At 42.5% G+C, this 15661-nt stretch overlaps 1 protein-coding gene and 1 long non-coding RNA gene across 2 annotated transcripts in view; both read left to right on the top strand.

Annotated features, from left to right (window-relative positions):
- LOC311116345 (cadherin-23-like) overlaps positions 1-15626 on the top strand; it is a gene marked incomplete at both ends in the record, with an annotated part of 35323 nt that extends 19697 nt beyond the window's left edge. Inside the window, 2 exons of the mRNA XM_084191437.1 lie at positions 9719-9847; positions 15399-15626. Coding sequence (XP_084047563.1) covers positions 9719-9847; positions 15399-15626 — 357 coding nt within the window. The remainder of the gene's footprint in view (positions 1-9718; positions 9848-15398) is intronic.
- On the top strand, positions 1392-4753 carry LOC311116346. Its single transcript, XR_014611402.1, has 6 exons — positions 1392-1657; positions 3338-3394; positions 3554-3623; positions 3717-3759; positions 4142-4223; positions 4531-4753. It is a non-coding gene; the product is annotated as an uncharacterized lncRNA (long non-coding RNA).
- Positions 15627-15661: the final 35 nt, after the last annotated feature.

Here is a 15661-nt window from a genome sequence, read left to right as displayed (position 1 = left end):
GAGGTCCTGGGCTGGCGTGGTTACACACGGTCTGCAGTTGTGAGGGCGGCTGAACGTACTGCAAAATGTTCTAAAATGACGTTGGAGGTGGTTTATGGTAGAGAAATTAACATTAAATTATCTGGCAACAGCTCTGGTGGACATTCCTGCAGTCAGCATGCCAATTGCACGCTCCCTCAAAACTTGAGACATCTGTGGCATTGTGTTGTGTGACAAAATTGCACATTTTAGAGTGGCCTTGTATTGTCCCCAGTACAAGTTGCACCTGTGTAATGATCATGCTGTTTAATCAGCTTCTTGATATGCCACACCTGTCAAGTGGATGGATTATCTTGGCAAATGAGAAATGCTCACTAACAGGAATGTAAACAAACTTGTGCACACTATTTGAGAGAAATAAGCTTTTTGTGAGTATGGAACATTTCTGGGCTATTTTATTTCAGCTCCATAAACATGGGACAAACACTTTATACGTTGCGTTTATTTTTTTGTTCAGTGTATCCACAGAGTGATTTCAACTGATTTCTTATTTTTTGTGCCAAATTAACTATGTATTGTATTTTGTTTAATTTATATAACAACAGTCCGACCTTGTTTAGCATTATCTAGTCAAAATATGGCATGATTCCAATGTTTTTATCCGTTTGCATCACTTTCAATTGGGGACTTTTATTTTGAAGGTGAACTGCACATTCCACTATTGTGGCTAATCCTTATTGTGGCTCGCTTCACATAGGTGTGAATGCCGAAGTCAGTTGCTTCCCTGGTTTTAATGGGCGAGTTCATTTTGCTAGGCCCGTCGCCCCGGTTAAGCGGAGTTTGTACATTTTAGACCATTCCATTGGTCCTCAAATGACATTTCCATACAACCAGGGCACCGGGCTATGCAAAACAAACTCGCCCAATGTCTATAGTTTGTTCCCGCAGCTGTAGCCTATCACATGCCGCCAGCAGTATCTGACGTGGCCTATTGTTTCCACCCAACTCTATTTTAATTGGAAACGAAAAATAACTTGTAATATTGGTAGTAACAATCTGTATGTCACCGTGATAGTCTACTGCTCAATGGGGGGAGTAGGCTATGCGCTGCAAGCCGGTTCACAGTGTGTGTCCCGCAGTACTGCTAGCTAGTGTAGCTAATATCAGGGTGTCAGCTAATAATAATATGCCATTTAGCAGATGCTTTTATCCAAAGCGACTTACAATCATGCGTGCATACATTTTTTTGTGTACGGGTGGTCCCGGGGATCGAACCCACTACCTTGGCGTTACAAGCGCCGTGCTCTACCAGCTGAGCTACAGAGGACCAGCTAATGAACAGTTATTGCAGTAATTTTTACCGACAATGTACAACTCCTATGGCATTAATGTCTACATTATAAAAAAATAAATATATTTTGAACAGGAAACGACGGTTTTGGACGCTCATTCTATAGTTTAATTTGGAATAAAAAATTCCATATAGTTGTGCCTGAAGAACCAAACGATCTGCACACTAATGTTACCACCTAAACTAGCTAGATGGTTCGTCCTGTGGCTCAAACTTAAACCCCCACGACAAGAAACCTACCTACAGAGGAGCACCTCAATCCCCCAAAATTGGCTTGGCTACAATGCCCCGAAGATAAGACAAACATTTGTCAGGACATAAAAAAAGGTAACTTTAATGTTGTTGTCTAACTTAACTAGCTACAGCTAATGTCCTAGCTAGCTACAAAGTTTTAGCTACCGAGTTAGCTAGTTGCCGAGTTAGCTAGCTAAATGGGAGAGATGTTTTGCGCAACAGTGGCAATGGATTTGAGTCAAGAGTAGCTAACGTTAGCTAGCTAGCTAGCCAGTCAGACCTTTTTGATTACATTGACTTGTATACATTACTGTATTATACATCAAAGGGCCAGAGAGGTCGTGCCCAAGCCAGACCTGGAATAAAATAGTAACTAGCTGTTCATTTTTGTAAGCAAAAATTGGCTCTTTTTTTCCATAGTGCACTACCTATATGATACAGGTGTAAACAACAAAAAATTGCAGCAGCAGTAAGTAATGTTAGGGCATTCTGACCTAATAATAGCAAGCTAGCTTGGTGAGATTAGGTTGGCTTTATATCCATGGCAATTTTCTGAAAATGTGCCTTGATTAGCCAGAATGCTGATAAATTGTCATTTGAATTTACGCAGTTGTCCACTTTGTCATTATGCTGTTGGAAATTTGAGACAAAATATACAAAGGAAAGCATTGTAGCTATCCTCGCTATATGAGCCATATTACAATTCCCACCAAGTGGGTTAGCCCTATTGGCGCAATGCGTAGGATGTTTGCAATTCATGCCAGCGACCCCGGGTTTACTTCTCTACCCCGCCGTTTGCTACATTGGTGTCAGAAGTCTGAGGGGCTGAATAGTCAATGCATGGGGACGCCTTCCCGTTCAGAGGGGGCAGTGTAGCGATCATTGCTGTATGAGCCATGTTACAATTCTCACCAAGTGGGTTAACCCTATTGGCGCGATGCATATGGTGTCACGCCAGCGACATGGGTTCGCTTCCCTGTCCTGCTGTTTACTACAGAGAGAAACATGTTTAAGTTGGTTTAATAATACTTTCCTATGGATATTTTGTATCAAATTTATAACGGCATAAGGATGTAGAGTATGTTCTCATGAATGTATTCAACATTCTGACTTGTAGCCTAAAGGGACTGTTTAGTCATCCGGGATATACAGTACATTCAGAAAGTATTCATACCCCTAGACTTATTCCACATTTTGTTGTGTTACAGCCTGAATTCAAAATGGATGACATAAAAATAAATCTCACCCATCTACACACAATACTCCATAATGACAAAGTGAAAACATGTTCTTAGAAATATCTCATTTACATAAGTATTCACACGCCTGAGTCAATACTTTGTAGAAGCACCTTTGGCTACGATTACAGCTTTGAGTGGTCTTGGATATGTCTATATCAGCTTTGCACATCTGGATTCTCCCATTCTTCCTTGCAGATTTTCTCAAGCTCTGTTAAATTAGATGGGGAGCGGCGGTGAACAGCAATCTTCAAGTCTGGGCTTTGGCTGGGCCACCTAAGGCCTTTCACATTCTTGTTCTGAAGCCATTTCAGCATTGCATTGGTATGCTTGGGGTCATTGTCCTGTTGGAACGTATATCTTGAATAAGTCAAGGGATATGAATACTTTCTGAAGGCACTGTATATGTTAGCGATGAGTGTGAACTCTGAGATGTCCACACTCGAAAGCGTAGCGACTAGGTTTTAGGGAGCTTTGAATTAGAGGTCAATGCCATACTTAAGTTGGACATGCTCTTTCTGTTTGTGACTCGCAGGTGTTTGAAGGTTTCTACAACAACACCCGGATGCTTCATTTCTTCCCAGCTGTAGTGGTGTGTTCATCTATGCCCTGGTCCACCATGGGCCCATACTTTGATGAAATACACGTACAATGCCCTATTTAGGTTGGCATCTGTTGTTTATCTATGTAGCTATATCTTTATGAAATGACCAACGACATTATTATTATTATTATATCATTATCCTTCAAGTGCTCCACCTGTGACGTCAGTGAAGAGTGACAATGTGAACAAAGGCATCTTCAAGACAGTCAGCACAAGGGTAATTTGATAATACTTTGTGTCAGACCATACAGACATGTAATAGACCCCTCCTAGAAACACTGTTGCGGTCTGATGTGTTTTATATCTCCAGTGGAGGCTGGAGGCTGAGCCACCAGAGGATGGTGAAGACACAGGTTTGTATTGTATTGTTAATGTTGAATGGAGATGGGTAAAAGTGGAATGTAAATGTTGGATGATGCCCAAATTCCCTTCGAAATTAGACCAAATGTGCAAATAGAGGTGTTTTCCCAATCTCTGCACTTGCTGTCAACAGTCTGAGCACTTTTCTATTGAGACAGGATTGTAAATTACTCAGATAGTAGACCTCAATAATTTGGACAGGACCAGGCTCAGATTGTTGAATAGACTTTCTTTTGATGTATGAATATTCTAAAATAAAGAATAAAGGGGATTAGATGCAAGTAGATTCAATACTCCTCAAAATGGGGCTTGGAAAGAAAAAGTGTTTATGTGTAACCTAACATGTCTGATTCCCTGTCTTGTTTGGTACTTCAGGAGATGGTGGCAGTACTTTCAGAGAAGAGCCGGGGGCTGCAGGAGGCCATGGATTTGCGCTGGATGTGGCAGGCTAGGCATGGTAGGCCAGAATTACAATTATAACAATCAAAAGGTGTATATTTCAACTATGCCTGTCTATCGAGGTTTATTAAAAGCTCTGTCTTTCTGATGTCGTCTGTGTACCATTAACAACTACAGGCTTGCTAGTTAGCATTACAGTCCTCCTGCAACTGATGTTACCAATAGTTTTACCTGTCAGCGTGGGTCCCTAGGTCCTGAAAGTTATAACATTAGCTACCTAGCCAATTATTTAGCTAGCTAGCTATTTATTTATGACAATGCCAGAAATACTAATGTTTGGCTATACATTGCTTTGACCTACCTAGTCCTCAGGGCCTGGTTGGCTCCCGAGTGGCGCAGCGGTCTAAGGCACTGCATCTCAGTGCTTGAGGCGTCACTACAGACCCCCTGGTTCGATTCCAGGCTGTATCACAACCGGCCGTGATTGGGAGTCCCATAGTTTTGAAGTGACCTAGGGATGTGGTGGTTGACGTCAGTGGGTCGCTGCGGCTCTGCGACACGTTTTGGAACCATCACAAGGACCAACGCTTTGCAAAAAAAAAAAAAAAAAAAAATGGGGGGGGAAAGTGGTTAACCCACTGGCTATAGGGTGAATGCACCAATTTGTAAGTCGCTCTGGATAAGAGCGTCTGCTAAATGACTTAAATGTAAATATGGAAGGTGAGATCAGTTGACCTTTTTTACTCATGCAAATCATGGAAGTAGTGTAAACAAAGTGGATTTTGAGAGACCAATGGGACCTGGTAAGACTTGTGAATTTATTACCACCTGAATTTTCTCTCTGTTTGTATTTTCTTCCCCGTAGGTACCCTCGGTCTTCACAGTAGGGTTAGGGTTACCTTGCGGTTATCCTGCCCTCCATGAATAGTGCACAACTCTGTAGTTGGAGACAACCATGTATCTGAATAAAGCATGCATTTAACTTTTGTGGCCTCTGATATATATTAACCCTACTCTAAACCTGTTCAACTGCAAGTGATGTAGAAAACCCTTGACTGAAGTTATGCATAGAATAATGACAAGGATGTGCAGTAAGCCTGTTTTTAATGTTTTAATTAAACATTTAATATATTATACCTTGCGACTCCTCAACCTCCAGGAACCCCTCGTAGTGCCAATCAGGAGAGAGGAATTTGCTCCAGGTGGAGCTGACAACACATGCCGGCAGCACTACTTGGTTTTCTGGCCCCAGCCGCTCTCTTCCCAGGGCCCACTCCAGGCACAGCCTGTAGGCAGCAAGGTGTAATTGTCCACAAAGAACAAAACAAATATCTGTCAAGCACCATAAATAGCAAGACATTCATGTTACCCACCTGATACCATCATTGCCATTGACAGTTGTAATATGTCGGGCTGGGGGATTGCTAAAATGAATGGGTAGGATTGTAATGGAAAAATAAAAAGTGACATTCCTTCAAGTTAGGCTACATCCTCCACACAAAACGTTGAATGAACATGCCTCTATACAAAGCCATGTGCTTTTCAGACTGGTATTTGAGTAACGTTATATCAGTATGGGAATGTTTGTTTGGTAGCTGGCTATATTGTTTCATTACCTTTTTCACAATGTAGCTAGCTATTCGTATGGAAATTAATTAATGTAATGTTAACGTAAGCTGGTGATGTAAGTCGGCTACCTAGTTAGAACAAGTTTAGCTAGCTACTGTGGCTAGTTAGCTGGCTACTGCCTGCTAGTTGCCAACACTAGTTAGCTAGACTGGTTCTAGTTAGCTAGACTGATTATAGCTAATGTTAGCTAACTTAGATGCAGCAAAGGAGCTTGTGAAAAAAAGTAATGAATTCAATTAAATAACTAACCTGATGGACATCTGTCCTCCCACTCTCTCTGGTCTGGGCTACCTACTACAGTTCTTCTTCGGCATGTGGAAGAAGGTGGTAAGTATCCCTCTGTCCTTGTGGGGGCCAACACTGTGGTGGGCCCCACAATCTTCGCTAGCAGTCCCTGCCTCTGTGCACACCTGATAGCAGAGGCATTCCTCTGTGGCCATCACTGTTTGGAAAGGTAGCTATGGTTGTACTAGCTAGTTGTTGGTCGCTGGGACAGGATGTTTAACCCTGGAGCCTAGCTGCTAGCTAGAGACCTATATACAACTAAAGCTAACAGAAACATATACAATGAAAGCATTCTGGCCTCGAATTCAATTGTGAATATTGCTGAGAATTGAACTAAATATATTGAGCGTCAATGTTGTCAGGATATAACGCTATGTAGCTAGCTAATAACTTGTGCCGCTAGCTACTGGTTGCTAATGGTGCCAAGTAGTCAAGACAGGAGAACGAAGTCACAGCCCTGAACATAGATCAGATAGATATCCAATCAGGACACGCTGCATTCTCACTTTGACTGAGACTGTAAGATCTATAATCCTAATCATGTTTATCTTTCTCCTTCAACAAAAATGAATTATTAGCAATTGCCTTTCCCCCCATGTAATTAGTTAGTTTTCCTTCATTTTTGAATGGGAAAGATAGCAGATAAAATATTGGTTTTAATTACAACAACAACACCTTTCTCGAATATTGAAATGCAAGTGGTCATAATTCATCTTTCTCTGTGATTCGATTGTCACTGTTGACAAATTTGTGAAGGTCATTTAAAAAAGTGCCTATGGGATAATGCTAATTTTTCAGCCCCCTTTTTGCAAATAAAACTAGCGAACGGATCACAGTGCCATCTGGTGACCATTTAGGGTATAGGCTTCTCAGCTGATGAGCCAAACTTTGTTCAGGAATATGGACTATTGACGGAGAAAAGAGGAGAGGAAAAGGTAAATTTAACATGCATTGGCCAATCAAGACCTAATAGTTGAAGTTCAAGTTCTATTTGTCACATGCACAAGTACACAGAAATGGTTAACTTGCAAGACCTACCCAACAGTGCAGTAATCAATATCAAAATAATATAACTAATAAAAGGCACAAAAAAAAACTGAAATAAGATAGGAAACTACAGTATATACAGGGTCAGGATAAATAGCAGGAGTAGCAGGATTAATAATAGTAAATAGTATGGCAGCAGCATAAGTGGTGGGTGGGTTTGTGTGTGGGTTGAGTCTGTAAGTTTAAGTGTGTGGGTGTTAGTGTGAGTGTGTGCAAGAGTGTCAGTGTAGGTGTGATAGGTGGATGTACATGTGGATATACATGTAAACAGGGCTGAAAAGTGACTGGTAGCAGGAATATATAAATACTTATGGTAATATACCAATGGTAATATATACAGTGCATTCGGAAAGTATTCAGACCCCTTGACATTTTCCACATTTTGTTATGTTACAGCCTTATTCTAAAATTGATTAAATTAAGACATGTCCTCATCAATCTACACACAGTACCCCATAATGAAAAAGCAAAAACAAGTTTTTAGAAATGTTTAGACCCTTTGCTATGAGACTCAAAATTGAGCTCAGGTGCATCCTGTTTCCATTGATCATCCTTGAGATGTTTCTACAACTTGAGTCCACCTGTGGTAAATTCAATTGATTGGACATGATTTGGAAAGGCACACACCTGTCTATATAAGGTCCCACAGTTGACAGTGCATGTCAGAGCAAAAACCAAGCCATGTGGTCGAAGGAATTGTCCGTTGAGCTCCGAGATAGGATTGTGTCGAGGCACAGATCTGGGGAAGGGTAACAAAACATTTCTGCAGCATTGAAGGTCCCCAAGAACACAGTGGCCTCCATCATTCTTAAATGGAAGAAGTTTGGAACCACCAAGACTCTTCCTAGAGCTGGCCGCCCAGCCAAACTGAGCAATCGGGGGAGAAAGGTCTTGGTCAGGGAGGTGACCAAGAACCCGATGGTCACTCTGACAGAACTCTAGAGTTCCTCTGTGGAGATGGGAGAATCTACCAGAAGGATAACCATCTCTGCAGCACTCCACCAATCAGGCCTTTGGCCAGACGTGGCCAGACGGAAACCATTCCTCAGTAAAAGGCACATGACAGCCCGCTTGGAGTTTGCCAAAAGGCACCTAAAGACTCTCAGACCATGAGAAACAAGATTCTCTGGTCTGATGAAATCAAGATTGAACTCTTTGGCCTGAATGCCAAACGTCACGTCTGGAGGAAACCTGGAACCATCCTTACGGTGAAGCATGGTGGTGGCAGCATCATGCTGTGGGGGTGTTTTTCAGCGGCAGAGACTGGGAAACTAGTCAGAATCGAGGGAAAGATGAACGGAGCAAAGTACAGAGAGATCCTTGACTCAGACTGGGGCGAAGGTTCACCTTCCAACAGGACAATCAAATAGGTTTTATTTCACACATGTGCCGAATACAACAGGTTGTCAAAGCGACGTGTATGCGGTAGGCGAAGTCAAGAGCAGGACACCGAGCTACTGGCAGATACTTTACTGGATACAGTGCAAATCCAAAGTACAAAAGGCAACCTCATACAGAGAGGAACAATACAACCCGCACACATGGGCAACTGCCGAAAAGACCAAAACAATTATGCACAATACACAATGAGAAACAGAGGGTTATAAAGGGAACACAATAAAACATAATGGGAAACAGGTGTAAACAATAAAGACCAAACACCGAAACATAGATCGGCAGCAGCTAGTACTCCGGGGACGACGAACGCCGAAGCCTGCCCGAGCAAGGAGGAGGAGCAGCCTCGGCTGAATCCGTGACACAGGTGTAGACCTTACAGTGAAATAATTACTTACAAGCCCTTAACCAACAATGCAGTTTTAAGAAAAATAATTGTTGAGTAAAAAATAGATAAGTATAAATAAAAAAAGAAGAAAATAGAAAAATAACAAATAATTAAAGAGCAGCAGTAAAATAACAATAGCCCTAAGCACACAGCCAAGACAACGCAGGAGTGGCTTCAGGACAAGTCTCTGAATGTCCTTGAGTGGCCCAGCCAGAGCCTGGACTTGAACCCGATCGAACATCTCTGGAGAGACCTGAAAATAGCTGTGCAGTAACGCTCCCCATCCAACCTGACAGAAGAATGGGAGAATCTACCCAAATACAGGTGTGCCAAGCTTGTAGCATCATACCCAAGAAGACTCGAGGCTATAATTGCTGCCAAAGTTGATTCAACAAAGTACTGAGTAAAGGGTTTGAATACTTATGTAAATGCAAGAAACCTGTTTTTGCTTTGTCATTATTGGGTATTGTTTGTAGATTGATGAAGGAAAAAAACAATTTAATCAATTGTAATGTAACAAAATGTGGAAAAATAATGGGGTCTGAATACTTTCCGAATGCACTGTACGTCTAAACAAAAGTAATAGTGACCAGAAGCAGGATAAATAGTTAGATACCAATGGTAATGGGAATCAATAATCAACAGCAGCGTAGTGGTAGGAATAAATCTAAAACTATCGTTGCGTATATAATGTATGCCCACCTGCTTACGCACGTGTACATCTGTTTGTCTGTCTGTCTGTGTGTGTGTGTAATTGATTGACTGACGGACGCGTGTGCATGTATGTGTGTGTGTGTGTGTTATGACAGGTGCGTGCCATGGACAGCGGCGTGCCTCCCCGCTACAGAGATGTCTCTCTCACCGTCAACATCCTGGACGTCAATGACAACACACCCGTCATCGAGAGCCAGGGGGGCTACAATGTCACCATCAGCGAGGTGAGGCGCACACACACGTCAGTCAGTCAGCCAGTCAATCAATCACATATACAATCATATGCACGTATGGAGAGTGATTTGGGCCGATAATGAGCCCACGGTAGCTACTGACACCGATCACCAAGTTACCTAACATGTAAGATGCGCCTAAGATACCGTCATGAAATAAGATCGACTTTCAATGGAGACACATTTTTTATTAGGCGTCAAACTGCCGACACGTTCACATCACGTACATGTCACGTGACATGTACACGTCATGTAGACATTGTGTACACGTGACACAATTAATTTATGATTTATTTGAACAAGGAAATGTACCAAACCTAAGCTGAAGCATTTAATGCATGGAACTATCATAATTATATTTATTAAATTCACCTTGCATCGATTAAGGTTCAAAATGTTATGCTCCCCCTAACCCCATTTAAAATGTTCTGGACACACCACTGATGTGAAAGTTAAATTACATAAAGGAATGTAAGTTTAAATATATCCATGATATATACAAGAGAATGGACAATTGAGTATAATTTAATAAAATATAAAAATATAATGTTGATCGAGCCACTCGTGCGTGGATCGCTAAAATAAATCGGAGGTGAAATATATAGGCCTAGGTATGATATATGACGATGTTTAACTCTGTGTTGCTTTATGTTAAAAAACGAGCTGTGAAATAATCAAATCAAATCAAATGTTATTTGACACATGCGCCGAATACAACAGGTGTAGACCTTACAGTGAAATGCTTACTTACAAGCCCTTAACCAACAATGCAGTTTTAAGAAAGAATACACCCCCCCCCACCCCAAAAAAAATACAGTATAAAATAATACAAAATAAAAGTAACAAATAATTAAAGAGCAGAAGTAAAAATAACAATATTGAGGCTATATACAGGGGGTACCAGAACCAAGTCAATGTGCAGGGGCACCGGTTAGTCGAGGTAATTGGGGTAATATGTACATGTAGGTAGAGTTATTAAAGTGACTATGCATAGATAATAAACAGAGAGTATTAGCATTGTAAAAGAGGGATGGGGGGCAATGCAAATAGTCTGGGTAGCCATTTGATTAGATGTTCAGTAGTCTTATGGCTTGGAGGTAGAAGCTGTTTAGAAGCCTCTTGGACCTAGACTTGGCGCTCCGGTACCGCTTGCCGTGCGGTAGCAGAGAGAGCAGTCTATGACTAGGGTGGCTGGAGTCTTTGACAATTTTTAGGGCCTTCCTCTGACACCGCCTGGTATAGAGGTCCTGGATGGCAGGAACCTTGGCCCCAGTGATGTACTGGGCCGTACGCACTACCCTCTGTAGTGCCTTGCGGTCGGAGGCCGAGCAGTTGCCATAACAGGCAGTGATGCAACCAGTCAGGATGCTCTCAATACACAAGAAATATGCGACTCTGATGCACATGGTGATGTATATAAAAATGCCTATAGGGGGTTAAAAACAAGGTTTTACATGGTTTTGTTAGAGGGAAAATAGTCAAGCGTTTTATCTGGCCAATTTACTTTCAAATGCAGAGATAGGCTTAGTTAATTAGCCTATATGTCTAGCTACATACCGGTATAGGCTTACATTGACCTACCTCTATATTTCAACATAGCATACTGTATATAGGCTATATAAAAACCATGCAAATAAGTGTATGAACTTACATTTATTCTCTCTGGTATCCTGCGCTACTGTGTGCTATCCCTGCATCATATTGCCATGCGGCATAAGCTATTAATACGCGCATGGATGGAGACCATGCGTCCATTTGTGTAAGCCCTACTTGTCCTTGGGTAGGGGAGGGAATGGCCGGCAGGGAAGTAGCTCAGTTGGTAGAGCATGGCGTTTGCAACACCAGGGTTGTGTGTTCGATTCCCACGGGGGGCCAGTATGAAAAAAATAAAAATAATGTATGCACTCATAAGTCGCTCTGGATAAGAGCGTCTGCTAAATGACTAAAATGTAAATAATGAATTCAGTGCATCATTGTCTATCAATATCGGAAATAGGCCTATTCTTTCCATAAGACCACTGTAAGTGCGCATGCAGCTTATGCGCCCATGGGTAGGCCTATATGGTACAACATTTTGTTACAAAGTGGGGTTCAAATGGTTTGAATTGTCGTTTTTTTGTCAACATTCTGCACAAAATACACTGCACAAAATACACAAAATTCTTCTTAATTGTTTAAAAACTCATGAAATATGAAACATGCCTGTCTATTAAAAGTTGTCTTACAGGAAAATACACAGCGATTTCTATGAAATTCCATCTGAAAGAGTTACAGTTCATATAAGGAAAGCAGTCAAAAAAAAATAGGGCCGTTGATCAGAAAACCAGTCAGTACCTGGTGTGACCACCATTTGCCTCATGCAGCTAGACACATCTCCTTCGCATAGAGTTGATCAGCCTGTTGATTGAGGCCTGTGGAATGTTGTCCCACTCCTCTTCAATGGCTGTGCGAAGGTACTGGATATTGGCGGGAACTTGAACACGCTGTCGTACATGTCGATCCAGAGCATCCCAAACATGCTCAATGGGTGACATGTCTAGTGAGTATGCAGGCCATGGAAGAACTGGGAAAAGTTCAGCTTCCCGGAATTGTGTACAGATCCTGGAGACATGGGGCCATGCATTATCATGCTGAAACATGAGGTGGTGGCGGCAGATAAATGGCATGACAGTTGGCCTCAGAATCTCTGTGCATTCAAATTGCCATTGATAAAATGCAATTGTGTTCCTTGTCCGTATCTTATGCCTGCCCATACCATAACCCCACCGCCTCCATGGGACACTGTTCACAAGTTTATGTCAGCAAGTCACTTGCCCACACGACGCCATACACACTGTCTGCCATCTGCCCGGTACAGTTGAAACCGGGATTCATCCGTCAGCAGCACACTTCTCCAGCGTGCCAGTGGCCATCTAAGGTGAGCATTTGCCAACTGCAGTCAGGTCAAGACCCTGGTGAGGACGACGAGCATTCAGATGAGCTTCACTGAGACGATTTCTGACAGTTTTTGCAGAAATTATTCGGTTGTGCAAACCCACAGTTTCATCAGCTGTCTGAGTGGCTGGTCAAAGACGATCCCGCAGGTGAAGAAGCCAGATGTGGAGGTCCTGGGCTGGAGTGGTTATACGTGGTCTGAGGTTGTGAGGCCGGTTGGACGTACTGCCAAATTCTCTAAAACGATGTTGAAGGCGGCTTATGGTAGAGAAATTAACATTCATTTATCTGGCAACAGCTCTGGTGGACATTCCTGCAGTCAGCATGCCAATTGCACGCTCACTCAAAACTTTGAGACATCTGTGGCATTGCGTTGTGTGACAAAACTGCACATTTTAGAGTGGCCTTTTATTGGCCCCAGCGCACGGTGCACCTGTGTAATGATCATGCTGTTTAATCAGCTTCTTGATATGCCACACCTTTCAGGTGCATGGATTATCTTGGCAAAGAAGAAATGCTCACTAACAGGGATGTAAACAAATTTGTGCACCAAATTTGAGAGAAGTAAGCTTTTTGTGCATATGGAAGATATCTGGGATCTTTTATTTACATGTTGTATTTATATTTTTGTTCAGTGTAGTTGAATTACATGTAGTGGAGCTACTCGCCAACACTGCTCCAAAGCTTGTTGGTTCGATCCCTTCAACCGCCTTTCGGCCTTTCTGTCCCCCTACCCTGTCTAACCTCTCATGCTGTACTGCCTGAATACAAGCCCCCAGAAAAATGAATGGAGAGTGGAATTTCACTCTGCTTAAAAAAAATAATAATAATATATATATATATATACACAGGGGGGAGAACAAGTATTTGATACACTGCCGATTTTGCAGGTTTTCCTACTTACAAAGCATGTAGAGGTCTGTAATTTTTATCATAGGTACACTTCAACTGTGAGAGACAGAATCTAAAACAAAAATCCAGAAAATCACATTGTATGATTTTTAAGTAATTAATTTGCATTTTATTGCATGACATAAGTATTTGATACATCAGAAAAGCAGAACTTAATATTTGGTACAGAAACCTTTGTTTGCAATTACAGAGATCATACGTTTCCTGTAGGTCTTGACCAGGTTTGCACACACTGCAGCAGGGATTTTGGCCCACTCCTCCATACAGACCTTCTCCAGATCCTTCAGGTTTCGGGGCTGTCGCTGGGCAATACGGACTTTGAGCTCCCTCCAAAGATTTTCTATTGGTTTCAGGTCTGGAGACTGGCTAGGCCACTCCAGGACCTTGAGATGCTTCGTACGGAGCCACTCCTTAGTTGCCCTGGCTGTGTGTTTCGGGTCGTTGTCATGCTGGAAGTCCCAGCCACGACCCATCTTCAATGCTTTTACTGAGGGAAGGAGGTTGTTGGCCAAGATCTCGCGATACATGGCCCCATCCATCCTCCCCTCAATACGGTGCAGTCGTCCTGTCCCCTTTGCAGAAAAGCATCCCCAAAGAATGATGTTTCCACCTCCATGCTTCACGGTTGGGATGGTGTTCTTGGGGTTGTACTCATCCTTCTTCTTCCTCCAAACACGGCGAGTGGAGTTTAGACCAAAAAGCTCTATTTTTGTCTCATCAGACCACATGACCTTCTCCCATTCCTCCTCTGGATCATCCAGATGGTCATTGGCAAACTTCAGACGGGCCTGGACATGCGCTGGCTTGAGCAGGGGGACCTTGCGTGCGCTGTAGGATTTTAATCCATGACGGCGTAGTGTGTTACTAATGGTTTTCTTTGAGACTGTGGTCCCAGCTCTCTTCAGGTCATTGACCAGGTCCTGCCGTGTAATTCTGGGCTGATCCCTCACCTTCCTCATGATCATTGATGCCCCACGAGGTGAGATCTTGCATGGAGCCCCAGACCGAGGGTGATTGACCGTCATCTTGAACTTCTTCAATTTTCTAATAATTGCGCCAACAGTTGTTGCCTTCTCACCAAGCTGCTTGCCTATTGTCCTGTAGCCCATCCCAGCCTTGTGCAGGTCTACAATTTTATCCCTGATGTCCTTACACAGCTCTCTGGTCTTGGCCATTGTGGAGAGGTTGGAGTCTGTTTGTTTGAGTGTGTGGACAGGTGTCTTTTATACAGGTAACGAGTTCAAACAGGTGCAGTTAATACAGGTAATGAGTGGAGAACAGGAGGGCTTCTTAAAGAAAAACTAACAGGTCTGTGAGAGCCGGAATTCTTACTGGTTGGTAGGTGATCAAATACTTATGTCATGCAATAAAATGCTAATTAATTACTTAAAAATCATACAATGTGATTTACTGGATTTTTGTTTTAGATTCCGTCTCTCACAGTTGAAGTGTACATATGATAAAAATTACAGACCTCTACATGCTTTGTAAGTAGGAAAACCTGCAGAATTGCTTTGTAAGTAGGAAAACCTGCAGAATCGGCAGTGTATCAAATACTTGTTCTCCCCACTGTATATATATATATATATATATATATATATATACAGTACACAGAAAAGATAGTGTGTATTATGAACATGATGCTGATACGTTATTGTCTAACTATCTAAATGTTATATGTCTGTCTGTGTGTTAGAATGTGGGAGGTGGTACGTCTGTCCTGCGCGTGTTGGCCACGGACCGTGACATTGGGCCCAACGCCATGCTCTTCTACTACATCACCTCGGGTAACAAGGACCTCACCTTCCGTATGGACCGCATGACCGGCGAGATGGTGACCCGACCATCCCCACCTGACCGCGAGCGCCAGCAGGAATACCGGCTGACCATGATGGTAGAGGACGACGGCACGCCGTCACTATCGGTGAGTCAGAGAGCAGGGTTATTTCTGGATCAAAA

The sequence above is a fragment of the Coregonus lavaretus genome (genome assembly GCF_964263955.1).
Source record: "Coregonus lavaretus genome assembly, contig: HAP1_SCAFFOLD_6024, whole genome shotgun sequence".
Taxonomy (NCBI): domain Eukaryota; kingdom Metazoa; phylum Chordata; class Actinopteri; order Salmoniformes; family Salmonidae; genus Coregonus; species Coregonus lavaretus.
Note: the sequence above shows the minus strand (reverse complement) of the source record. Positions and strands in the feature narration are given on the sequence as shown.